The 27,435-nt window shown below is 39.7% G+C and overlaps 1 protein-coding gene across 1 annotated transcript; it reads right to left on the bottom strand.

Moving 5' to 3' along the window:
- Positions 1 to 1,587: 1,587 nt before the first annotated feature.
- On the bottom strand, positions 1,588 to 13,462 carry LOC130099286 (immunoglobulin superfamily containing leucine-rich repeat protein 2-like). The gene is made up of 4 exons (XM_056264895.1): positions 13,169 to 13,462; positions 5,351 to 6,053; positions 2,425 to 2,634; positions 1,588 to 1,736 (listed from the first exon to the last, which is right to left on the bottom strand). Exons 2-4 carry the CDS (start codon positions 6,042 to 6,044, stop codon positions 1,588 to 1,590), a joined length of 1,053 nt encoding a protein of 350 aa, XP_056120870.1. The 5' UTR covers positions 6,045 to 6,053; positions 13,169 to 13,462.
- Positions 13,463 to 27,435: the final 13,973 nt, after the last annotated feature.

Below are 27,435 nucleotides of genomic sequence, written 5' to 3'. Positions count from 1 at the left end.
TATATACTCACCGGCCACTTTATTAGGTACCCCATGCTAGTAACGGGTTGGACCCCCTTTTGCCTTCAGAACTGCCTCAATTCTTCGTGGCATAGATTCAACAAGGTGCTGGAAGCATTCCTCAGGGAGTTTGGTCCATATTGACATGATGGCATCACACAGTTGCCGCAGATTTGTCGGCTGCACATCCATGATGCGAATCTCCCGTTCCACCACATCCCAAAGATGCTCTATTGGGTTGAGATCTGGCTACTGTGGAGGCCATTTTAGTACAGTGAACTCATTGTCATGTTCAAGAAACCAATTTGAAATGATTAGAGCTTTGTGACATGGTGGAAGTAGCCATCAGAGGATGGGTACATGGTGGCCATAAAGGGATGGACATGGTCAGAAACAATGCTCAGGTAGGCCGTGGCATTTAAACGATGCCCAATTGGCACTAAGGGGCCTAAAGTGTGCCAGGAAAACATCCCCCACACCATTACACCACCACCACCAGCCTGCACAGTGGTAACAAGGCATGATGGTTCCATGTTCTCATTCTGTTTACGCCAAATTCTGACTCTAACATCTGAATGTCTCAACAGAAATCGAGACTCATCAGACCAGGCAACATTTTTCCAGTCTTCAACTGTTCAATTTTGGTGAGCTCTTGCAAATTGTAGCCTCTTTTTCCTATTTGTAGTGGAGATGAGTGGTACCCGGTGGAGTCTTCTGCTGTTGTAGCCCATCCGCCTCAAGGTTGTGCGTGTTGTGGCTATATATATATTCACAAATGCTTTGCTGCATACCTCGGTTGTAACGAGTGGTTATTTCAGTCACTGTTGCCCTTCTATCAGCTCGAACCAGTCTGGCCATTCTCCTCTGACCTCTGGCATCAACAAGGCATTTCCGCCCACAGAACTGCCGCTCACTGGATGTTTTTTCTTTTTCGGACCATTCTCTGTAAACCCTAGAGATGGTTGTGCGTGAAAATCCCAGTAGATTAGCAGTTTCTGAAATACTCAGACCAGCCCTTCTGGCACCAACAATCATGCCACGTTCAAAGTCACTCAAATCACCTTTCTTCCCCATACTGATGCTCGGTTTGAACTGCAGGAGATTGTCTTGACCATGTCTACATGCCTAAATGCACTGAGTTGCCGCCATGTGATTGGCTGCTTAGAAATTAAGTGTTAACGAGCAGTTGGACAGGTGTACCTAATAAAGTGGCCGGTGAGTGTATATATATATATATATATATATATATATATATATATATATATATATATATATACGGAACTGGGTTACATTGTTCCTATGCAATTTTCTTGGGTATCTTCCAGAGGAACTATATCATGTGAGAACAACCACCTGTTGCCTCATAAATCATGTGAGATCAGTTCTCTGTTGCTTCAGATGGGGGGACTTCCGGAGCAAACTTTGTTCGCCATACATGTGCGTTTTTCCGTCCTTTACGGCCCTTGCGTTTCGGGCCTCTTTGTAAGTGTGTACGTGTGTATGTATCTGTAAGTGTTTTTGTAGGTTCATCAAAATTCACATAATCCCCTACAACGTTCAAATTTAGAATTGGGTTGATATTTTTTTTTAATTATCATCAAGCCATAAATATGTGAAGACCACTTGGACTTGACAGTCCTGGCCTCCATAGGTGAGGCACAGGGTGTAATTAGTGCCTGGCTTGAGGCCCTGAAAGCGATAGGCGTTGACACCCTCCTCTATCTTGGACCACTCCACTAGAGTCCTGCGCGGGACTGTTTTCTTCATCCCGCTCCCGCCCGCGCCCGCCAAATTTTTGACCATTACCGCCCGCTCCCGCAACGTATGTGTTACGCTCCCGCAATATGTATGTCCACTCCCGCCCGCACCCGCAAAACTCGGAGAATTTATTCCCGCACAATAATAGAGATGCACTGACTTTGTGTCTTCTCCCGTCCCGCAGGAAAAAAACGCGTATTTGTATTGCTATTGTTAAAGAGATTCATGGGGTTGTTGGTTTCGTTTCCCTGGCCTGCATGTATTCTGACGCACTGATCAGGAAGATGAATAGTAAATGTCAGACTTGCCTTGCTCAGGTTTTGTGCTGTAAATACCTCGTTTAAGGTTCTTTTCCACATCATTGACATCTCCATCATGTCGTTAGGCTACCTCCCAATCCCGCAGGGGTTTTATTTGTCCGCCCATTCCCGCCCGCAGTAAAGTTCAAACCGCCCGCTCCCGCGAGATTTGCGTTGGGTCGTCTGGAAAAGGCTAAAAGGCTCCTTATTTGCAGTTTGGAGGTCTTCTTGTTGACTGAGGTTAATGTTTGACTTTGCGTTGGCCATCTGGAAAGGGTTCAGCTGAACTTTGGCCTCAGTCTCTGAAACCTCTTGAGCGATCACCACAAAATCAAACGTGTACTGACAGCAGATCAGGTGTAGTTGCCGTTGTCTTTCTTACTCATGCGAGGGATGATCAAGGTGGCGTTTTGAAACACAAGGAACCTGGTGTTCGTAGGCGGCCCATTAACCGGAATCTCAATTTTTTCGACAATGGCGGGTAAAGGGAATGTAATTAGTTGGTTTCCAGCGTATATCTCCCATGTGACGTCAGGTTTAGTGGTTCCTTTTGTTTCGCAGTATAGCATGACCAAATATCACTCATAGAGTTCAGTTTTTTCAATGTTTGACTGATATGTTATGGACACGGACGGAGCCTTGTGTAGCGACAACGAGAATGCAACCCACACGAGTGAAGCGTTCGTACATAATCAAACACAAGGGGCTGCATATTCCAGATCGCCCCAGGCACTGGAGTCAAGAGACCCTTTGTTGTTTAACTAAAGGAAGAACATTGTCAATGTTTTATAATTTGGCAAGAACAGATCTGTTCAGAAATGGTGAAACAAGAGGCCCTAACAAGAAGTCACCTGACCCCTGCGACTAAACAGACTGAACCATTCAGGGTCCCGAGCTAGTTTTCCCCTCATCAATTAGTACGTCTCCTTGTGGATGTCCATACAAAAATACCCTTTGTCTTGAAGACAACCATTTGCGAACTAAACCCTCACGTGGTACACACCACGGATGCGACAAATGCTGACCATAAGGATACACACACACACACACATAAGGACTTTCCTCCAATTCTCCAATACCAATAAACTCATCCCAGAACAATTCTTGACTGACCCATAATCAAAATCATGTAACATAACATAATTATATATTGTGTTTACAACCCCTGTATGTGTCTATTCTGCTTAGATCACATCTAAGTCATGTAATTGTTTTAAATATTAGAGATACTGGAATGAAAGTGTCGTGTTTCCTATCATTATGCTCGTATGTTTTTAATTCAAAAGATGGCTCGATTGAAATCTGTGTAAAAATGTTTATGTTCTTAAAATGGAAATTATGTCTAAACTGAATCCGCTGTTCGAGCTGATGACTAAGCAGACCACAGATAGCACATGATTCACGATGAGAGAAAGGGGGGGGATAGAAAAGACCCCCTTCTCAAATAACCATATAGTATCTTATTGTCCGAATTCCAAATTCCTCCAGGAGGCGGGACAAACATTTTGAGTTTAAAATCTTAGACCCGAACACAGAATCTCTCTCTTGTGATGCTCTTGTGAGGCTCTCTTGTGTTCTCGTTCTCTTGTGCTCTCTCTGGTTCTCTTGCCCTCTGCTCTCTGATGCTCTTGCTCCCTCCCTCGGAAAAGGTCTCGGCAGAACAAGCCGGGTGGAGCCGACGATGGTTATAGTAACCATGTAGACGAAGAGACAAATGACCCAAATCAAGATATGGGTTAAAACAGATTCAGTCAAGCCATCTCGTCTCACCTTACTTTCTTTCCTTTGTTTTCTTTTCCGTTAAAAGTCTCGGTTCTAAGTTAAGTTTTGCTGCAAAGTTTCGTTTTAACGTTTCAACTGCAAAACCAGCTTCCAACTTCGAAGACTTTCATTCATCCGCGCCAGCACACCACGTGACTGGCTGCCCAAGATCTATCCAGGCACACGAGAAGATCAGCAAAACCACGGACCCGGGGAACACCTTCACACCGACAAAAGGGAATCCCCAAAAGCAACGCAAGGACAAGCAAGTACCTCCAGACTTTTAGCTGAAACTGCAGGTGCATTTTAAAATCAAATTGAATTACCCGCCTACGAAACGATACAAGGGTGAAATTAATTATTGATGGTTCGTTCAGGTCATGTCTTTTAAGTGCATATAGAAACTTGGGATCTCACCATCTAACTCCTAAAACTCATTCTTCCTCACTCTCTGTCTTTCTTCAACTTGTATGAATGCGTGGGCGTGTGTTTGTGTTATATTAGTTTTATGTGTGTTAGTCATAGGCTTATAATCAATAAAGTATTGTTTGTACTTGAAAAGAGAAGCATTACTTGTGTTATGTGCTTACAGATTTATTGTCTTGAATTTCGATCTAAGTTACCTATGCTTTGACCCTTGATTTATTTCTTAATTTAGCTGTTAGCTGGGAATTAGTCTTTCTTGGCCAAGAAGATATTATATTTCCTAGAATAGCTTGTTTTCATATGACGTCACGCCACTGCGTTGCCATGGCGCGAAATGCAAATGGAGGGCAGGAAGTGATTTGCTGTATTTAGAAAGCACTATAACAAACTCAAAATGCCTATGTTTTGCGTCGTTTATGGTTACTTAAATCGATCAAACCGCGTGGAGTTTTTATTGTGTAGCAAAAGTTGTTGTTCATAAGGGGGGAAAATGCAAGAAATTGACCGAAAAACTCAGGAAAAACGGCTTGCAAACCTAACTTAGCCTACGTCTGCGGTCGGGAGGAGCCGAATGGGAAAATGCCCGTGTGTGCAGTAATCACTTCGTCAAAGGTGAGTTAATACAACTTAAGTGGCTATGTTTGTGAAACGAACTTTGTAAAGTCAAAGTATGTCTGTAAGACGAGGTATTGCTGATATCTACCGCCTCGATGGCAGGAAAATCTTTCAATTCAGTTGAAAAATCGCTCCTCTTCATAACGTAAGGATCACGTCCAACATATGTTTGATTTTTTGTTTATATCTTTCTCTTGTAATAGCGTGTAAAGTAGTACAGTACGGACTTAACTCCATCTCGTCTATTGCGCTCTTCACTCCCTGACCCTGCCCTCCATCTGAATTTCGCGCGTCATCATAATCACGTGACTGAAACCCAGCTATTAATAATTGTTTATGCTTTCCGTTCATTGGATGAACTGATAAACTGATCATACTATTGATTTTGCTACAGTAAATTCTGAAAATAATTCAATTATTAATTATTGATCATAATCCGTTATGAATAATAATTAATTATATTTATACGTGCGTATAAACGCTACACTTGCAATCCAGTTTGGGCATGCTAGTGACCTGTGTACCTTTGAGGTGGGAAGGAGCATCGCAGACAATGTTGTTTTGGTCAGGGATTGAGATTGAGGATTTGGTGATCCAGTCCCTAAGCCACTCAAGGTTGCAGGAGCAGATGAAGGGGTTGTGGAAGATTTGGAGGTGGGACATGGCAGTCAAAGCATCAAACGTCCCCTGCACGATGGTGGTAAACTTGTTATTGTTAATACGGACCGAACGCAGGTCCTTCAGGTTGGAAAAGGCATTCTTGGGGATGCTGACCATCTCGTTATTGTTCATCTTTAACAACTGCAGGGCAGTGAGATTGGTCAAGTCCTCCCATGGAAAATGCACAATTTTGTTGTGGCTAATATCCAAATTTCTCAGCTGGATCATCAGAGCCAAGGTGTCCCTCTCGACGGTGACGATTTCATTGTGAGCCAGCCAAAGAGAGGTCACCTGGGTCACATTTATAAAGGTTTTGGATTTCAGCACTTTAATCTTGTTAGCTGAAAGACTCAGGGTGGTCACATTGGACGGCAAGCCCACAGGTACTTCCAGAAGTTCTTTGTAGGCACAATCTGCAAACTGGTGGTTATATTTATCAGAGCAGGTACACTGCTCAGGGCAACAGTGCGCACTGCCAATCACTGCAGTCCCCAAGGCAATAAGCATCAGGTATTTGGTTGCCATTTTCAGCTCCTGCCAAGCACACATAAAGGTGCAGATTAGTACAAATTATTTATGTATTTTTCACACTCAAAGAACAAATGTGAATGAAAGAAGTCATTTAAAGTTAACTATTGCAAACTATTATGATGATAATAAAAAGCACTTGATGCTATCAGTGTCAAACAAATATATTTTGAAAAGTTACCAAAAACTAAATGCTTTTATTATTATAATTGATTACACTTTATTTGTTAAGTTTATTTTAGTGTCATTATTACCTATGTTACATTCATAAATTATGCATCATTGCAAGCCCAAACCAAACCCTATCCTAACCCTATAGTAAGTATATGTAGTTAGTTAATATTACTCAGTACTTAAATGTATAATTACAGTGTAACAAATACATCTTAAAATACAGTGTAACCCTTTATTTTAAGGTGACAGTTACATTGTAATTAATTAACTACATGTACTAACTATAGGGTTAGGATTAGGGTTTGGTTTGGTTTAGGCTTAGTGGCATGTAATTATGCATACATACTGTACTGTTATTACTATAGTAAGTACATGTAGTAATGTGTAACTATGTCACCCTAAATTAACGTGTTACCTTATTTATTCTCTCTTTATTTTGTTCTCTTTTTTTCTCGAGTTCTCAAGTTCTTGTGGACTAATTGAGATGTCTGTTGTCTTTTTTGTTTCGACATCCTCGAGCGTCTTGCTGTTACCGGGCGACTGAGCAGCGAAGGCTCGAGAACGTACCGTTCTTGTACCGTGTCCGCTGTCCAGCGTGCTGAAAACGCGCTTCACTTTATATAATAAAACTTATTTGTGTTGCGAATGTCTTGAACATTTAGAGATGTGTAGCGACTGCTTCTTAACCATACAATCCTTACAATCTTTCGCTGAAAGTTTAAATAAGAAACACTTTTACAGTTTATTAGGGGCCCAAGCACCGAAGGTGCGGAGGCACCTATTGTATCTGTTCTGGTTCTTATTATTATTCTGCCGTTTCTTCCTCTTCTTCCGACTGGGCGTCTATGACAGCCTATAGACCTTATGTAGCCCCGCCCCTTTTCAGCGCTGCGCTCATTGTCTTTTGACTTCCGGCCTGTATTTTTCACAGCGATCTTGCATAGGTATGAATGAACTGCTCGTAAAAAATTTCCCGGTCGACATTTGTTAAGACATCTGCTCTACAATGCTTATGGTAAATATTACAATGCTCATGATAACTTTTGTTAACTCTACAATAAGTAAATCCACTTCACCAGCTAATTACTCCTGGACAGCGATGCCATAGAAATATACAGAGCGACCGCAAAAACGGAAGTTCAAAGACAATATTCTAAAGATGACGGCGCCCACGTTTCTCTGGTGCATAAGGTCTATAAAACCGTTTGCGGGAAAGTTGTTATGGTTTGACATTCTGATAGAGGACAGTCCCAACATTAAATACACCAATTTTGGTGTCTCTAACTCATTGCCTCTAGCGCCACCACCTGTCCAAAGTTTCACTCATATTATGCTAATAACTTTTGAACCGTAAGGCCTATCAACAAAATTCCTGAGCTTATGACGATTCGATTGCACCCTATGACGTAATTTTCCGTCATAAAGATATGTTCGCCATTTTGAATTGTCCAAAAAACCTACTTTTGCGAACTCGCCCTAGACGGTTTGTCCTATTTTCAGCCAAAATTGCACCAGATCATCTTCAGGCAGTGCCGACAAAAAGTTATGGAATTCAAGTTGATTCATCAAACCTTTTTCGATAAACGCACAAACTAATTTTACGTGGCGCTTGCAAAAACAGACGTAAGGCTGTATCTCCGCAACGCTTAATCGTATTCAGACCAAACTTGGTACATGTCATCACAAGCATGACTTGAGGCTACATGCTGCGTTTCGGCCCAGCACCACCTACTGGTCCAGAGATATGAAAAATGTCTATGTTTGCTTATAACTTCTGAATGATTTGTCCAAAAATCATAAAAGTTGACTCGTTGGATTCAGGGCGTCATGCCGAGTCGACTGATATCCAATTCTCCCAGATCGGCCATTTTGGCTGTCGGCCATTTTGAATTATGTGCTAAAATGCTGTATTTTATGAACGCATGAACGAATTGTTACGAAACTCATTATAGGTCATCGGTACTATGCCCTGAAGAAGCCTGAGAAGTTTCAAAACAGCGCCACCTAGTGGTAAAATTAAAATTTCAAATGCTTATAACTCTGGGTGTGGTTGACTGATTTTCACGGGAGTCATCTCCTTCGGTTCCTGAATCCTTGCCGAGTCCAACGATACCACCCATGCTAGGTTTCGCGTTACGGTTTGTGTAGTGTTGTGATTTAGCACTTAAAAAACATTTGCCAATATCTTCGAAACCGTTAGACCGATCGAGATGAAACCACCGTCAGAAGTTTGGAAACATAGGTCACTGGCTAAACATCTCTGCCCAAATGTCAAAATATTGATAGTAAGGAGTAGTAAAATCCAATCAAAGTCACGTGTCAGTCATTTTTGACGTGTTTTTTCACATAAATGTCTATAAATCTGAAGCGATTTGATATATTTTTACCAAACTTGGCACGCAGATGTATGGGCTTACTCTGAGGACACATACAAAAAATGGTGGGATTGAGCCTTTTGGTGGCACTATAATAGAACAAAACGTGAAATTCCCATTGACTTTAATACAGCATTGTGATATAAAATGCTATACTTAACGAATACATTGCTGTAACATTACGAAACTCAGTATGTGCCATAAGCACCATACCCTGAAGGTAATCAAAAGATTTCGAGACAGCGCCACCTTTTGGTCAAAAGTTATAATTAATTTCCGAAAATGCTAATAACTTTTGAAAAAATGTGCCTATTTAAATGACACAGATCTTTATAGATTTTTAAAAAATGTTTAAAATTTCCCCCAAATTAGGCTTTATTAGGCTTATAAAATATAAAACTTTTAATTTAAATGAACTTAAAACAATCCTCCCTTAAACCTATAATAAATATCATATATTTACATGTACCATACAGAAATTGAATAAGGTTATAAAACGGTCCGCACTGCATAAATTATAAATGAAATATAGATTAATCCTTAACAAAGCTACAACCGTTCTTTAGTCAAGAGCAGTTTGTAATTTTCTCTGTTCCCTCTGTTCTTTAGGTTAACTTTACTGACAGACAGAATTAATGGCTCCTGTCACTTTAAGATCTGCCGCTGCTGACAGGATCTCACGCATCTCATTCTCTCACTACTATTTACTTCCATTTAAGATTTTATTTAACTCATTTAAGACTGTTCTTGTGAGGATACTCGCCAAATGGACATTTTGGCATAAATGTGTGTGTTCTTCGTTCAGGCGCGAAAGAGAATGGTTTAAGCATTTGCGTGAATAAGAGCGTGATCATAATCCTAGCTAAAGGATGACAGAAAGAACGGATGGTTAATTGCGTTAAATATTTTAACACATTAAAGCTGGACAAAAATGAATCGCATGCGTTAACGTTGACAGCACTCGTCATACATTGCTGACAGAAAATATTGCGGTTTGAAGTGGACTCGTTTTCATGGTAGGCCTAACTGTGATGATCTGTAACGTGATGCGGTGAAGGCAGAGAGGAGGCTGTATCCAAACGCAGTGTACACGCTTTATTTAAACAAACTATAAACTTAAACAGAGATTTGGAACAGGAATCTTTACACAGGAACAACCAACAGTCACGTTAATCCTGGAACAGAACATACATTCAACAACCCACAAAGACAGGGCAGAAACACAGGGCTTAAATAATCAGGGACAAACGAGCTAGACAGGATAACAAGGGGGCGTGGTTAACAAGAAACACCTGGGATAACTAATGGACAAGACAGGGAACCACTAAACATGACAAGACACAAACCCACATCGTGACATAACCCCCCCCTTAAGGAGCGGCTTCCAGACGCTCCAAAGACGATCCAGGTGGGGGGTAAAGCTAAGGCGATCCTGGGGGAGGGATGGAGGGCCAGGCCCGTGCAGGGGAACGGGACCAGGACATAGCCACGACGGGCCTGGACCGCAGAGCGTGGGCGACCAGGGCGGAGCAGGACGAGATGGCGGCCAGGGCGGAGCAGGACGTGATGGCGGCCATGGAGGTGAAGCCCCTGCAGACGACCATGGCGGCGCAGCCCTCATGGTCTCCTCACCGGACCCTTGGCCCCCCCCCAAAAAATACTTGGGGAAATCCACGGGTTCAGGAAAGCCCTCCCGGAGCTTGAAGGGCGCAGGCAGGGAAAGGCGCAGAGGCGGGGCCGGCAGGGCGAGGCGCAGAGGCGGGGCCGGCAGGGCGAGGCATCTGGGAACGCCCTCTGGAGCCTGGCGAGCCAAACGAGTCCTCCTCCTCCTTCTGTGACGGCGCTTCACTGGGCTTGAATCTTTCACTTGGCTGGCTTCACTCACTTGGTTAGATTCGGCACTCGATTCACTTGTCTCGGCACTAGACTCACTTGACTCGGCTCTTGACTCACTCGATTCACTTGACACAGCACTTGATTCACTTGACTTGGCACTTGACTCACTTGATTCATTCGGCTCGGCACTTGACTCGGGGCTAGATTCACTTGACTTGGAACTTGACTCACTTGACTCGGGACTTGACTCACTTGACTCACTTGACTCGGCGGGACTTGACTCACTTGACTTGGAACTTGACTCACTTGACTCGGGACTTGACTCACTTGACTCGGCGGGACTTGAGTCACTTGACTCGGCGGGACTTGACTCACTTGACTCGGCGGCACTTGACTCACTTGACTCGGCGGCACTTGACTCACTTGACTCGGCGGCACTTGACTCACTTGACTCGGCGGCACTTGACTCGGCGGCACTTGACTCGGCGGCACTTGACTCACTTGACTCGGCGGCACTTGACTCACTTGACTCGGCGGCACTTAACTCACTTGACTCGGCGGCACTTGACTCACTTGAATCGTTCGCGCCGGCTGGCACGCGTTCAAACTCCGGTTCGGCCGGCGAAACCTCCGCCGCGGTCTCTGGATTAGCAAATTCCACAGAACCAGTGCGGAATACGGGCTTGAGGGGTCCGACACGAAGAGTGGGTTTGGCGGAGCAGACGTGCAGCGCGGGTTCGGCTGAGCAGACGTGAGGCGCGGGCTTGAGGAGCGCAGTCTCGGCTGGGCAGACGTGAATTGCAGGCTCTCGCCGCTTCTTCTCCTCCACGCCCACAGTAAATGATGAACCGCTCCAGAAGAGGGCCAGGTTGACATACCCCTCCAGGGTCCAGCTGGTACAGTCATCCGGCATTAACTGGGCAACGTCCTCGTCCAACCCGCTCCAAAACAAGTCCATGAGCTCGAGGTCGTCTAAAGCCCCCAGACGACAGCACGACATAAAGTCCCTCACGTACCTCTCGATGGACTGGCCTTCCTGAAATATCGAGGCAAGGAAACTTCTGAGGGCCTGGTTGCTGACAACTGCTGGATCCATATTGTGGTGAGTTGTTCTGTGATGATCTGTAACGTGATGCGGTGAAGGCAGAGAGGAGGCTGGATCCAAACGCAGTGTACACGCTTTATTTAAACAAACTATAAACTTAAACAGAGACTTGGAACTGGAATCTTTACACAGGAACGACCAACACTCACGTTAATCCTGGAACAGAACATACATTCAACAACCCACAAAGACAGGGCAGAAACACAGGGCTTAAATAATCAGGGACAAACGAGCTAGACAGGATAACAAGGGGGCGTGGTTAACAAGAAACAGCTGGGATAACTAATGGACAAGACAGGGAACCAGTAAACATGACAAGACACAAACCCACATCGTGACACTAACGTTACACCGAATGTTTTTTTTAGTAAGCTACACAGAATGTTCTACATTAAATATTTAGCAAACAGTTTGAAGTTACCCATTATCCTGACCTGAGCTAATTTCCTGAATCAACCAACTCACATCTCCTTTCTTTTTTTTCATCCATGATGACATTAGATTTAGTCACCTGTTGTTGTTTCTGGCGTTTCATCACTGACTGTGTCGCAATCTATTTTTTTTTACAGTCTATGGTCGCAACCGCTATACCTGCGCATTTCAGTGAGCTATTTTGCATAGGCTCGGTCCTGCTCCTCCGTGGGAATGACGGCGTGCGGTTAAAAATCATAACAAACAAATTTTAAAGTGGGGGGGACATGTCCCCCTTGTCCGCATAGGAAATTACGCCTGTGGGAAGGACCAGAGAATGTCTGTAGACGGGCTCTGGTAGGACATCATCCCCAGGCTTCATGAACTTGCGCTCCATGCTTTTACCGACGACGCTAACGTGACGTATATGGATCTCAATCACACTGTTGCCAGGACCCGCTCTGCTTCTGATAGGCTTGTAACGTTAGTTAGAGCTGTGTTCCCCTCATATGATTGGTAGGTGAAATCAATTGACTCAAAAATATTAAACCGCATGCAAGTTCCCTTTTTTTTTTTTTTACTGCCGCACGCCGGAGATCCGGCACGGTGCCGGAATACTTTAAGCCCTGCGAAAACAGATACCAGGTTTGCCATAATCAGCCAAACTTCCTATCCGCCATCTTTATTTTCTTTTAAATCCTTCTTTTTCGAACTTCTCCTAGACCGTTGGTCCGATTTTCACCAAAATCGAAATCGTGTCATCTCCAGACCATGCCGACTAAAAGTTATGGATTCCGTGACGATAGACGAAACCGTTTTCGTATACCACAGCATCAGTTGAGGCATGCTGCCAAAATGACTATTCAGGCTTTATCTCTGCAATGCCTTCACATTTTGACACATTTTGTCATTGTCACCTCACTCTGATCACAACGCATCGATTTCATAACTGCGCCACCTATTAGTCGAAAGTGATAATCCATTAAATCATATTTTTAGTTACTGTATGTGATTTTTAGGCCATTTTGCCTAAATTCATCTTAAAATGTCTTTAATTGCTCCTTGCTGCATTTGGTCTGAAACTCCCAGCCATGTTGGCATGTCTTGTCGTCTGCTTTTGCACTTGGCCCCGGTAATGGCTGCTTGCAGCTATATTTTGCTATTGTTTCTGTCTACATTCTGGACAATTGTTGCTTAAAAACATTCTCATAGTGCCTTACCTGTAAGTGATATATTCATAACGCTCGCGCGGATTTCAGTCAACACGACACTTGATGAGATTTAAAAACAATATTTAATGCTCAGATGTCAAATTATCCCAAAACATGATGTAGCCTTTTTATCCCACTGGAAATCTCTGCTATTTTTGTTAGCAGACGGCACATGATACATTTTAGTGTCCGTGAGATGCTGAGCAGTCCAGAGGCTGTTTTCTCATGATCGCGCTCGAGTTTGGACAGAATTCACTGCGCGCTCCCGCCTCCACAGTGTAAGGGGAGGGATTGTGAACGCGCAGCCTCCCTTCAGGGACTTTGCCGTCCAGATGAAGGTTATTCAAAATTTAGATACAGCTGATAATTTATATCACATGACCTATGCCTTTTGTCTTTTCGATGTGATTATTAACGATAGCCAGATAATTATTTTTCATATAAACAGTAAAAAGTATTTTTAAAAGATTGTATATGCAATCACAAACACATTTATATTTATATTTGCTTGTGTCCGAATGAATTTTACAGGTTAGTCAGTTTTTTTAGAGATAAAGTCACCTACCATAAAATACTGTATGATTGTTAAAATCATAAAATCAACTATTAAGAAAACCGATGAGAGAGACAAAAATGTGAAGTCCAAACATTATTGTCTAGTGACTATCTATCTGTCAAAGAGGAACAGAAAATCATGCAAAATTATATTTGCAATTGATATTTTTTAATGTAGAATATATTTTGCCGATGCCTACAGTTAGAATAAAAGTGCTACATTTTCCCTGAGATGATTTTTGAACACTTCGCTGCTGTTAGCGAACCAGATATTAAAAACAAGCGAACTGAGCTGCAGAAACAATGAAGCGTCATGAAGCTCGTGAAAGGCTGTACATTCTGTTTGTAATTGCGGTGACTTTAGTGAAAGTTGCTTAATTTGTTGGCAAGTCTTCTCAGGGGGGAACTCCTTCTCAAGAAACGAAACTAAATACAATGATAATGTGAACGCATTTGGCTTTGAGGGACACAGATCTTGTTTCTTTTCATTGCCTTTTATTTTGTTGCGGTTTGCGGTGGTGACGCCCGAACCCTTTCACATGCTGACATCTAGTGGTCGTTGTTGCTCGTTCATTTTAGTAGTCTAGATCTTTTATCAGATTTGTTTAAAAAAAAAAACAATAATAATTCATTGTGGGAAATTAAAGGGCAATGTTTTAAGTAATCAAAATGTGCAGTTTTTTTTAAATATAAACTTGACCTTTGATTTTCTCTTTCTGCTCTCTCTCCACAAATTGGTCTATTTTAAACACACTTCGGTATGTGTCTTTTACATCATCGTAACTAAACAACTCTATCTAACAGTTTTTCCCATTTTGCAACTCTACTAGAATTTTGTATCAGCATCAATGATATTATTACATGTATTTATTTAGAAGTGTTTACCGTGATGAAACACAACGGTCATAAAACTACAGCAAATGCATTATGAACTCAGTAAGTTTCTATGTTGTGCTGGCTTATACTGACACCTGGTGTGGGGGCAGCTTCAGACAAAAGCTAAACTTTTCAGTTAATTTCATTTTCAGGTTTAATTGCATGAACCGCAGCCACAGTCGTATTGAGTTGCGTTATTTTCTATATGAGCTATTTTCACATAGGTTTTGATTGGATCAATATCTAGAATATTGAATGACAATACTTTTAAATAGGGTCACTTTTTTAATTCCTACGTACAATGTAATGAGCATTATTTTAGCCCATATCATGTAACGTTATCGCCGCTAGAGCTCACTTATTCAAAACAACAACGGCGTAAAAGGATACCCAAATATGAAAATTCTATCATTAATTACTCACCCTGATGTCGTTCCAAACCTAGACTTTTTTCTTAGGAACACATATGAAGATATTTCTGATGAAATGAGAGCTTTCTGTCCCTTTATTGACAGCTACACAACTAAGTTACCACTTTGATACTTCAAAAAGTTCATAAAAGTTTATGGTTAAGAAGACCATAAAACTAACATTAACCCAAAAGAATTGAGCGGATGAATCAATTTTCTGAAGAAACACGATCGCATATGATGAGCAGATTGAATTTAGGCTTTTATATTCTTCAACGCACACATCAGTTGTGGTAAACAATAGAGGTGGGCAGATCGATACTAATATCGATAATATCGATACCAACGTGAAAATATCGATACTTAAGTTTCAGTTTCTCTCGTTTTGCGACCTGACCGTGTTTGTCAAAATGCTGCTGCTGTCACAGCAGAGCAGAGCAAGCTCTCTCCTCTCCTGTGTTGTACCGTCACGTGACTCACGCCTCCCCATATAGCGCTACTCAGGACTAACCCCACCCCTACCGCTACCACCAGCAGTCAGTCAGGCGCGCGCTCAGCTCATCTTTCAAATCCTGAAAAAGAGTGCGCTAAAGAGGAGAAATGTTATTTTATTCTCATTATATCTTACAAAGAGAATTTGTTTAACATTTTTTATAATATTTGTTGTGAAGTAAAACTTTGTGACTTTGTTTATTTAAGAAAAAAATCCTGAAAAGAAGTGCACTAAAGAGGAGAAACGTCATTTTATTCTCATTATATCTTACAAAGAGAATTTGTTTAACATTTTTTATAATATTTGTTGTGAAGTAAAACTTTGTGACTTTGTTTATTTAAGAAAAAAATCATGAAAATAAGTGCACTAAAGAGTAAAATCTTTAAAACCAAATCTAGCGGTATCGCACACCTCTACTGAAATGTCATTTTATTCTCATTATATCTTACAAAGAGAATTTGTTTTACATTTTTTATAATATTTGTTGTGAAGTAAAACTTTGTGACTGTTTATTTAAGAAAAAAAATCCTGAAAAGAAGTGCACTAAAGAGGAGAAACATTTTTTGTTAACATGCTACTTGAAAAGAGAATTTGTTTTTACATTTTTTATATTTGTGAAGTAATAGTTTTGTAACTTTGTTTATTTAAATAAAACAGAAGTAACCAAAAGTTGTTTCTGAACAAAAGCTTTTGTAGTACTGATTTTAACTGATTAATAACCCAAAATGCAAATCACAAAAACAAATTAAAAGTCATGAAAATTCATTTAGATTTAGGTTGAAGACGCATCCACCTTAATTATTAAAAAGTATCGGTATCGGTATCGGTATCGGCGATACTGGCCCTGTATTTACTTGGTATCGGATCGATACCAAATCTAGCGGTATCGCACACCTTGAAGCTACAGTCCCCCACCCAGAGTCCCGCATTCTCAGACACCTAGTTTTTCGAGACAGCGCCTCCTGCTGTTCGGAAGATCGTATAACACCCGACAACAGAGTGCCGCGTTCTCGAGAAGGGTATTCCTGCACAACCGGAGGCTGCAGTTTCAGGACCCCAGTTTCAGGACCCTAGTTTTCTGTTACAGCGCTACCTACCGAACTGGATCACCAAAAACACTCATTTAACCACTTTCGTGGGAAAGATCACAGAAGGCCCCAGATTATTGTTGCTCAACATTCATTAGCCTAATGTAATGTACAGGTAAGAGTTGTAGAGAACATGTGAGTGTTGTAATGTACAGGTAAGAGTTGTGGAGTACATGTAAGTGTTGTAATGTACAGGTAAGTGTTGTAGAGAACATGTAAGTGTTGTAATGTACAGGTAAGAGTTGTGGAGTACATGTAAGTGTTGTAATGTACAGGTAAGTGTTGTAGAGTACATGTAAGAGTTGTAATGTACAGGTAAGTGTTGTGGAGTACATGTAAGTGTTGTAATGTACAGGTAAGAGTTGTGGAGTACATGTAAGTGTTGTAATGTACAGGTAAGTGTTGTAGAGAACATGTAAGAGTTGTAATGTACAGGTAAGTGTTGTGGAGTACATGTAAGTGTTGTAATGTACAGGTAAGTGTTGTAGAGAACATGTAAGTGTTGTAATGTACAGGTAAGAGTTGTAGAGAACATGTAAGTGTTGTAATGTACAGGTAAGTGTTGTAGAGAATATGTAAGTGTTGTAATGTACAGGTAAGTGTTGTGGAGTACATGTAAGTGTTGTAATGTACAGGTAAGTGTTGTAGAGAATATGTAAGTGTTGTAATGTACAGGTAAGTGTTGTAGAGAACATGTAAGTGTTGTAATGTACAGGTAAGTGTTGTGGAGTACATGTAAGTGTTGTAATGTACAGGTAAGAGTTGTAGAGTACATGTAAGTGTTGTAATGTACAGGTAAGTGTTGTAGAGAATATGTAAGTGTTGTAATGTACAGGTAAGTGTTGTAGAGAACATGTAAGTGTTGTAATCTACAGGTAAGTGTTGTGGAGTACATGTAAGTGTTGTAATGTACAGGTAAGAGTTGTAATGTACAGGTAAGTGTTGTAGAGTACATGTAAGTGTTGTAATGTACAGGTAAGAGTTGTGGAGTACATGTAAGTGTTGTAATGTACAGGTAAGTGTTGTGGAGTACAGGTAAGAGTTGTGGAGTACATGTAAGTGTTGTAATGTACAGGTAAGTGTTGTAGAGAACATGTAAGTGTTGTAATGTACAGGTAAGTGTTGTAATGTACAGGTAAGAGTTGTAGAGTACATGTAAGTGTTGTAATGTACAGGTAAGTGTTGTAATGTACAGGTAAGAGTTGTAGAGAACATGTAAGTGTTGTAATGTACAGGTAAGTGTTGTAATGTACAGGTAAGAGTTGTAGAGTACATGTAAGTGTTGTAATGTACAGGTAAGTGTTGTGGAGTACATGTAAGTGTTGTAATGTACAGGTAAGAGTTGTAGAGTACATGTAAGTGTTGTAATGTACAGGTAAGTGTTGTAGAGAACATGTAAGTGTTGTAATGTACAGGTAAGTGTTGTAGAGAACATGTAAGTGTTGTAATGCACAGGTAAGTGTTGTAGAGTACATGTAAGTGTTGTAATGTACAGGTAAGAGTTGTGGAGTACATGTAAGTGTTGTAATGTACAGGTAAGTGTTGTAGAGAACATGTAAGTGTTGTAATGTACAGGTAAGAGTTGTGGAGAACATGTAAGTGTTGTAATGTACAGGTAAGTGTTGTAGAGAACATGTAAGTGTTGTAATGTACAGGTAAGTGTTGTAGAGAACATGTAAGTGTTGTAATGCACAGGTAAGTGTTGTAGAGTACATGTAAGTGTTGTAATGTACAGGTAAGAGTTGTGGAGTACATGTAAGTGTTGTAATGTACAGGTAAGTGTTGTAGAGAACATGTAAGTGTTGTAATGTACAGGTAAGAGTTGTGGAGTACATGTAAGTGTTGTAATGTACAGGTAAGAGTTGTAGAGAACATGTAAGTGTTGTAATGTACATGTAAGAGTTGTAATGTACATGTAAGTGTTGTAATGTACAGGTAAGAGTTGTGGAGTACATGTAAGTGTTGTAATGTACAGGTAAGTGTTGTAGAGTACATGTAAGTGTTGTAATGTACAGGTAAGAGTTGTGGAGTACATGTAAGTGTTGTAATGTACAGGTAAGTGTTGTAGAGAACATGTAAGTGTTGTAATGTACAGGTAAGTGTTGTAGAGTACATGTAAGTGTTGTAATGTACAGGTAAGAGTTGTGGAGTACATGTAAGTGTTGTAATGTACAGGTAAGTGTTGTAGAGAACATGTAAGTGTTGTAATGTACAGGTAAGTGTTGTAATGTACAGGTAAGAGTTGTAGAGTACAGGTAAGTGTTGTAATGTACAGGTAAGTGTTGTGGAGTACATGTAAGTGTTGTAATGTACAGGTAAGTGTTGTAGAGAACATGTAAGTGTTGTAGAGTACATGAAAGAGTTGTAATGTACATGTAAGTGTTGTAATGTACAGGTAAGTGTTGTAGAGAACATGTAAGTGTTGTAATGTACAGGTAAGTGTTGTAGAGAACATGTAAGTGTTGTAATGCACAGGTAAGTGTTGTAGAGTACATGTAAGTGTTGTAATGTACAGGTAAGAGTTGTAGAGAACATGTAAGTGTTGTAATGTACAGGTAAGAGTTGTGGAGTACATGTAAGTGTTGTAATGTACAGGTAAGTGTTGTAGAGAACATGTAAGTGTTGTAACAGGTAAGTGTTGTGGAGTACATGTAAGTGTTGTAATGTACAGGTAAGAGTTGTAGAGTACATGTAAGTGTTGTAATGTACAGGTAAGTGTTGTAGAGAACATGTAAGTGTTGTAGAGTACATGTAAGAGTTGTAATGTACATGTAAGTGTTGTAATGTACAGGTAAGTGTTGTAGAGAACATGTAAGTGTTGTAATGCACAGGTAAGTGTTGTAGAGTACATGTAAGTGTTGTAATGTACAGGTAAGAGTTGTGGAGTACATGTAAGTGTTGTAATGTACAGGTAAGTGTTGTAGAGAACATGTAAGTGTTGTAATGTACAGGTAAGAGTTGTGGAGTACATGTAAGTGTTGTAATGTACAGGTAAGTGTTGTAGAGAACATGTAAGTGTTGTAATGTACAGGTAAGAGTTGTGGAGTACATGTAAGTGTTGTAATGTACAGGTAAGAGTTGTAGAGAACATGTAAGTGTTGTAATGTACAGGTAAAAGTTGTAATGTACATGTAAGTGTTGTAATGTACAGGTAAGTGTTGTAGAGAACATGTAAGTGTTGTAATGTACAGGTAAGAGTTGTGGAGTACATGTAAGTGTTGTAATGTACAGGTAAGTGTTGTAATGTACAGGTAAGAGTTGTGGAGTACATGTAAGTGTTGTAATGTACAGGTAAGAGTTGTGGAGTACATGTAAGTGTTGTAATGTACAGGTAAGAGTTGTGGAGTACATGTAAGTGTTGTAATGTACAGGTAAGTGTTGTAATGTACAGGTAAGTGTTGTAATGTACAGGTAAGAGTTGTGGAGTACATGTAAGTGTTGTAATGTACAGGTAAGTGTTGTAATGTACAGGTAAGTGTTGTAATGTACAGGTAAGTGTTGTAATGTACAGGTAAGAGTTGTGGAGTACATGTAAGTGTTGTAATGTACAGGTAAGTGTTGTAGAGTACATGTAAGTGACAAGTGTTGTAATGTACAGGTAAGAGTTGTAATGTACAGGTAAGTGTTGTGGAGTACATGCAAGTGTTGTAATGTACAGGTAAGAGTTGTAATGTACAGGTAAGTGTTGTAGAGTACATGTAAGTGTTGTAATGTACAGGTAAGAGTTGTGGAGTACATGTAAGTGTTGTAATGTACAGGTAAGAGTTGTGGAGTACATGTAAGTGTTGTAATGTACAGGTAAGTGTTGTAGAGTACATGCAAGTGTTGTAATGTACAGGTAAGAGTTGTAATGTACATGTAAGAGTTGTAATGTACAGGTAAGTGTTGTAATGTACAGGTAAGAGTTGTGGAGTACATGTAAGTGTTGTAATGTACAGGTAAAAGTTGTAGAGAACATGTAAGTGTTGTAATGTACATGTAAGAGTTGTAATGTACATGTAAGAGTTGTAATGTACATGTAAGAGTTGTAATGTACAGGTAAGAGTTGTGGAGTACATGTAAGAGTTGTAATGTACAGGTAAGTGTTGTGGAGTACATGTAAGTGTTGTAATGTACAGGTAAGAGTTGTGGAGTACATGTAAGTGTTGTAATGTACAGGTAAGAGTTGTGGAGTACATGTAAGTGTTGTAATGTACAGGTAAGTGTTGTAATGTACAGGTAAGTGTTGTAATGTACAGGTAAGTGTTGTAGAGTACATGTAAGTGTTGTAATGTACAGGTAAGTGTTGTAATGTACAGGTAAGTGTTGTAATGTACAGGTAAGTGTTGTGGAGTACATGTAAGTGTTGTAATGTACAGGTAAGTGTTGTAATGAACATGTAAGTGTTGTAATGTAGAGGTAAGAGTTGTGGAGTACATGTAAGTGTTGTAATGTACAGGTGAGTGTTGTAATGAACATGTAAGTGTTGTAATGTAGAGGTAAGAGTTGTGGAGTACATGTAAGTGTTGTAATGTACAGGTAAGTGTTGTAGAGAACATGTAAGTGTTGTAATGTACAGGTAAGTGTTGTAGAGAACATGTAAGTGTTGTAATGTACAGGTAAGAGTTGTAATGTACAGGTAAGTGTTGTAATGTACAGGTAAGTGTTGTAATGTACATGTAAGTGTTGTAATGTACAGGTAAGTGTTGTAATGTACAGGTAAGTGTTGTAGAGAACATGTAAGTGTTGTAATGTACAGGTAAGTGTTGTAGAGAACATGTAAGTGTTGTAATGTACAGGTAAGTGTTGTAGAGAACATGTAAGTGTTGTAATGTACAGGTAAGAGTTGTAATGTACAGGTAAGTGTTGTAATGTACAGGTAAGTGTTGTAATGTACATGTAAGTGTTGTAATGTACAGGTAAGTGTTGTAATGTACAGGTAAGTGTTGTAGAGAACATGTAAGTGTTGTAATGTACAGGTAAGTGTTGTAGAGAACATGTAAGTGTTGTAATGTACAGGTAAGTGTTGTAGAGAACATGTAAGTGTTGTAATGTACAGGTAAGAGTTGTAATGTACAGGTAAGTGTTGTAATGTACAGGTAAGTGTTGTAATGTACATGTAAGTGTTGTAATGTACAGGTAAGTGTTGTAATGTACAGGTAAGTGTTGTAATGTACAGGTAAGTGTTGTAATGTACAGGTAAGTGTTGTAATGTAAGTGTTGTAATGTACATGTAAGTGTTGTAATGTACAGGTAAGTGTTGTAATGTACATGTAAGTGTTGTAATGTACAGGTAAGTGTTGTAATGTACAGGTAAGTGTTGTAATGTACAGGTAAGTGTTGTAATGTACAGGTAAGTGTTGTAATGTACAGGTAAGTGTTGTAATGTACATGTAAGTGTTGTAATGTACAGGTAAGTGTTGTAATGTACATGTAAGTGTTGTAATGTACATGTAAGTGTTGTAATGTACAGGTAAGTGTTGTAATGTACAGGTAAGTGTTGTAATGTACATGTAAGTGTTGTAATGTACAGGTAAGTGTTGTAATGTACATGTAAGTGTTGTAATGTACAGGTAAGTGTTGTAATGTACATGTAAGTGTTGTAATGTACATGTAAGTGTTGTAATGTACAGGTAAGTGTTGTAATGTACAGGTAAGTGTTGTAATGTACATGTAAGTGTTGTAATGTACAGGTAAGTGTTGTAATGTACAGGTAAGTGTTGTAATGTAGGTAAGTGTTGTAATGTACAGGTAAGTGTTGTAATGTACAGGTAAGAGTTGTGGAGTACATGTAAGTGTTGTAATGTACAGGTAAGAGTTGTGGAGTACATGTAAGTGTTGTAATGTACAGGTAAGTGTTGTAATGTACAGGTAAGTGTTGTAATGTACATGTAAGTGTTGTAATGTACAGGTAAGTGTTGTAATGTACAGGTAAGAGTTGTAATGTACAGGTAAGTGTTGTAATGTACATGTAAGTGTTGTAATGTACAGGTAAGTGTTGTGGAGTACATGTAAGTGTTGTAATGTACAGGTAAGTGTTGTAGAGTACATGCAAGTGTTGTAATGTACAGGTAAGTGTTGTAGAGTACATGCAAGTGTTGTAATGTACAGGTAAGTGTTGTAGAGTACATGCAAGTGTTGTAATGTACAGGTAAGTGTTGTAATGTACAGGTAAGTGTTGTAATGTACAGGTAAGTGTTGTGGAGAACATGTAAGTGTTGTAATGTACATGTAAGAGTTGTAATGTACAGGTAAGTGTTGTAGAGAACATGTAAGTGTTGTAATGTACAGGTAAGTGTTGTGGAGTACATGTAAGTGTTGTAATGTACAGGTAAGTGTTGTAGAGTACATGCAAGTGTTGTAATGTACAGGTAAGTGTTGTAATGTACAGGTAAGTGTTGTAATGTACATGTAAGTGTTGTAATGTACAGGTAAGTGTTGTGGAGTACATGTAAGTGTTGTAATGTACAGGTAAGTGTTGTAGACAGAGGCGGCGCCAGGGGGGGTCTTGGGGGGTCTCAAGACCCTCCCAAAAAATGCTTTGACCCCCCATTTGACCCCCCACCCCCTTCCTGATTAAAAAAATATATATCCGGGATAAATATTTAAAAATGTTTATCTTCAAACTACGCAGAACAATAATAATTAATAATTTATTCGACGTACAAAATATATAAACATAAGAATCACGTTCCCTCTAAGCTGCGCGCGTGCGCGGTCGTGCACTTCTGATGCCGCGGCCGCGCAGAAAAGAATAATAGGGACTTTAAGCAACAGCTGCTGATAGAACGGCAACGGCAGCCGGAAGTAAACGGTTAACTGCCGTAGCTAAAGAGCGCAAAAATCACTAAGCAACAGTAAAGAGGACGGCATAGGGGATAATTTAATCATCAGACAAAATACAAAAAATAAACTGATTTTAAAAAGTAAGAGAAGGGTTGATTTGGGCATTTAATGATATACAGAAACGATTATAATGCCACATAACCTAAAACATAACATTAACTTTCTTAATCTGTCATGTAGTATCGACTACGGCAAATCAGCTGTTCTCCCGTTGTAGACGCTTACAGTAGAACGTCGCGAAGTAGCAGTTAATGTCGCGCATGCGCAATAGAACGACAGAATGCCGTTGCCGTTCCACCAGAGGCTGTTGCTTAAAGTCCCTAATATGCCACGCAGAGGACTGACGCGAAATGTGTGGGGAAATCCATTTGATTGTATGTGAGAAATAATTGCAGTGCTCAAACTGGTGAGTGCAGTTAACAGGTTTCAAAGAAAGAGAATGATGTGAGCGCGTGTGATTGGCAGTGAGTCGTGTGTGCGGACCAAATAGCTCAATACGAGAGGCGACGAGAAACGCAAAGACATGTGAAATAAAATCACAATATCATGTTTTAAAGAAGAGTGGTTTGATTAAAGTGGTGGAAATAACGGATGATGGACACAGAACGGTAACAATTACAGACACCCACCCGCGTGCAAACTCAAAATACATCATTAGTTTACATAGATTTAAATAGTTTCAGGCATGGTTAGATTAGGCTACTATAAAAGAGTTCACATATTTACTTTTCTTGAAAATATTTAGCCATTAGATCTAGCTATTTACAGTAAATGCTTCAGTTTTTTTTCATATTATAATAATATTATATGAAAACAAATTGAAGCATTTAAACTATCACTTCAAATACTTCAATTCATTTTTTTTTTATATTATATTATATTGGGCATATATTGTATTATATTATAAGCCTAAATAAAGAATCTCACAAGGGTATTGTTTAGGGCTCATTGCCATTAAAAAGTTTGAAACCCCCTGCTAAAGAAAATATAGGCTAGGAAATTCATAAGCTATAAACAATCATTTAACTTTGATGGTTTAATGCTGCCTGTACAATTAATTGACTTTACAAAAACACTTTATGGTTTTCCTAAACCATCTCAGTGTAACAGCTTAATTTTCTTTTATAATATATTATATTATTGTAAAGAATTGAACTGTCCTGCAGAAGATTTTGTAAATAATTTTTCATAGGATTTCTTAGTAAAGACTGGAAACAGAGGACACCGAGGAATTGGAGGATGAGGAGGATACTATTTTGTAAATATGTTTTCTGTCATGGGTGTGGCTATGGCAATTAAAGTTCGAGCATATTGTTTGCAAACTGCAATTGATTAATTAATTAAAAACAAAAAACCGTCGGTGTGTGAATGGGTGAATGTGAGGCAATATGTAAAGCGCTTTGGTGGCCATTGGGTCTGTGAAAGCGCTATATAAATGCAGTCCATTTACCATTTACCATTTGTTAAAGGTGCTCTAAGCGATGTCATGTGTTTTTTAGGCCAAAACATTTTTTGTCACATACAGCAAACATCTCCTCACTATCCGCTGGCTGCCTGTCCCCTGAACACACTGTAAAGAAACGCGATCTCTGTAGACAGCCCATGCTTCACAAACAGCACCAAAAACAAACTGCAGCGACCCGCTCCCCAAAACATAACAAACTGTTCCAGCCAATGACCGACAAGAAGGGTTTGGGGGTGTGGTTTGGGGGGTTAGTGTGCGGATGAGGAGGAGGGAGGGTCTAGCTAGCCTCCGTTTTGTTTGACAATAGTTCGAACGTCAACAAGAAGTGACGTCACCCAGGATCGCTTAGAGAACCTTTAAGTAGCAGCAATATGCAGTTATTAGCCGTGTCCACTGTATTTTTTGTTGGTTTTCATGAGACCCCCCTTGAAATGACCAGGACCCCCCATTGCCCCCCCAATCAAAATTGTCTGGAGCCGCCACTGGTTGTAGAGAACATGTAAGTGTTGTAATGTACAGGTAAGTGTTGTGGAGTACATGTAAGTGTTGTAATGTACAGGTAAGTGTTGTAGAGAACATGTAAGTGTTGTAATGTACAGGTAAGTGTTGTAGAGTACATGTAAGTGTTGTAATGTACAGGTAAGTGTTGTAATGTACAGGTAAGTGTTGTAATGTACATGTAAGTGTTGTAATGTACAGGTAAGTGTTGTAGAGAACATGTAAGTGTTGTAATGTACAGGTAAGTGTTGTGGAGTACATGTAAGTGTTGTAATGTACAGGTAAGTGTTGTGGAGAACATGTAAGTGTTGTAATGTACAGGTAAGTGTTGTAGAGAACATGTAAGTGTTGTAATGTACAGGTAAGTGTTGTGGAGAACATGTAAGTGTTGTAATGTACAGGTAAGTGTTGTGGAGAACATGTAAGTGTTGTAATGTACAGGTAAGTGTTGTAGAGAACATGTAAGTGTTGTAATGTACAGGTAAGTGTTGTGGAGAACATGTAAGTGTTGTAATGTACAGGTAAGTGTTGTAGAGTACATGCAAGTGTTGTAATGTACAGGTAAGTGTTGTAATGTACAGGTAAGTGTTGTAATGTACATGTAAGTGTTGTAATGTACAGGTAAGTGTTGTGGAGTACATGTAAGTGTTGTAATGTACAGGTAAGTGTTGTGGAGAACATGTAAGTGTTGTAATGTACATGTAAGTGTTGTAATGTACAGGTAAGTGTTGTGGAGAACATGTAAGTGTTGTAATGTACATGTAAGAGTTGTAATGTACAGGTAAGTGTTGTAGAGAACATGTAAGTGTTGTAATGTACAGGTAAGTGTTGTGGAGTACATGTAAGTGTTGTAATGTACAGGTAAGTGTTGTAGAGTACATGCAAGTGTTGTAATGTACAGGTAAGTGTTGTAATGTACAGGTAAGTGTTGTAATGTACAGGTAAGTGTTGTAATGTACATGTAAGTGTTGTAATGTACAGGTAAGTGTTGTAGAGAACATGTAAGTGTTGTAATGTACAGGTAAGTGTTGTGGAGTACATGTAAGTGTTGTAATGTACAGGTAAGTGTTGTAGAGAACATGTAAGAGTTGTAATGTACAGGTAAGTGTTGTGGAGTACATGTAAGTGTTGTAATGTACAGGTAAGTGTTGTAGAGAACATGTAAGTGTTGTAATGTACAGGTAAGTGTTGTGGAGTACATGTAAGTGTTGTAATGTACAGGTAAGTGTTGTAGAGAACATGTAAGAGTTGTAATGTACAGGTAAGTGTTGTGGAGTACATGTAAGTGTTGTAATGTACAGGTAAGTGTTGTAATGTACAGGTAAGTGTTGTGGAGTACATGCAAGTGTTGTAATGTACAGGTAAGTGTTGTAATGTACATGTAAGTGTTGTAATGTACATGTAAGAGTTGTAATGTACAGGTAAGTGTTGTGGAGTACATGTAAGTGTTGTAATGTACAGGTAAGTGTTGTAGAGAACATGTAAGTGTTGTAATGTACAGGTAAGTGTTGTGGAGTACATGTAAGTGTTGTAATGTACATGTAAGAGTTGTAATGTACAGGTAAGTGTTGTGGAGTACATGTAAGTGTTGTAATGTACATGTAAGAGTTGTAATGTACAGGTAAGTGTTGTGGAGAACATGTAAGTGTTGTAATGTACATGTAAGTGTTGTAATGTACAGGTAAGTGTTGTAGAGAACATGTAAGTGTTGTAATGTACAGGTAAGTGTTGTAATGTACAGGTAAGTGTTGTAATGTACAGGTAAGTGTTGTAGAGTACATGCAAGTGTTGTAATGTACAGGTAAGTGTTGTAATGTACAGGTAAGTGTTGTAATGTACATGTAAGTGTTGTAATGTACAGGTAAGTGTTGTAATGTACAGGTAAGTGTTGTAGTGTACAGGTAAGTGTTGTAATGTACAGGTAAGTGTTGTGGAGTACATGTAAGTGTTGTAATGTACAGGTAAGAGTTGTGGAGTACATGTAAGTGTTGTAATGTACAGGTAAAAGTTGTAATGTACATGTAAGAGTTGTAATGTACAGGTAAGTGTTGTGGAGTACATGTAAG

Source organism: Rhinichthys klamathensis, unplaced genomic scaffold, assembly GCF_029890125.1.
Source record: "Rhinichthys klamathensis goyatoka isolate OS25496 unplaced genomic scaffold, OSU_Roscu_1.1 h1tg000228l_1, whole genome shotgun sequence".
In the NCBI taxonomy this organism is placed as follows: Eukaryota; Metazoa; Chordata; class Actinopteri; order Cypriniformes; family Leuciscidae; genus Rhinichthys; species Rhinichthys klamathensis.
Note: the sequence above shows the minus strand (reverse complement) of the source record. Positions and strands in the feature narration are given on the sequence as shown.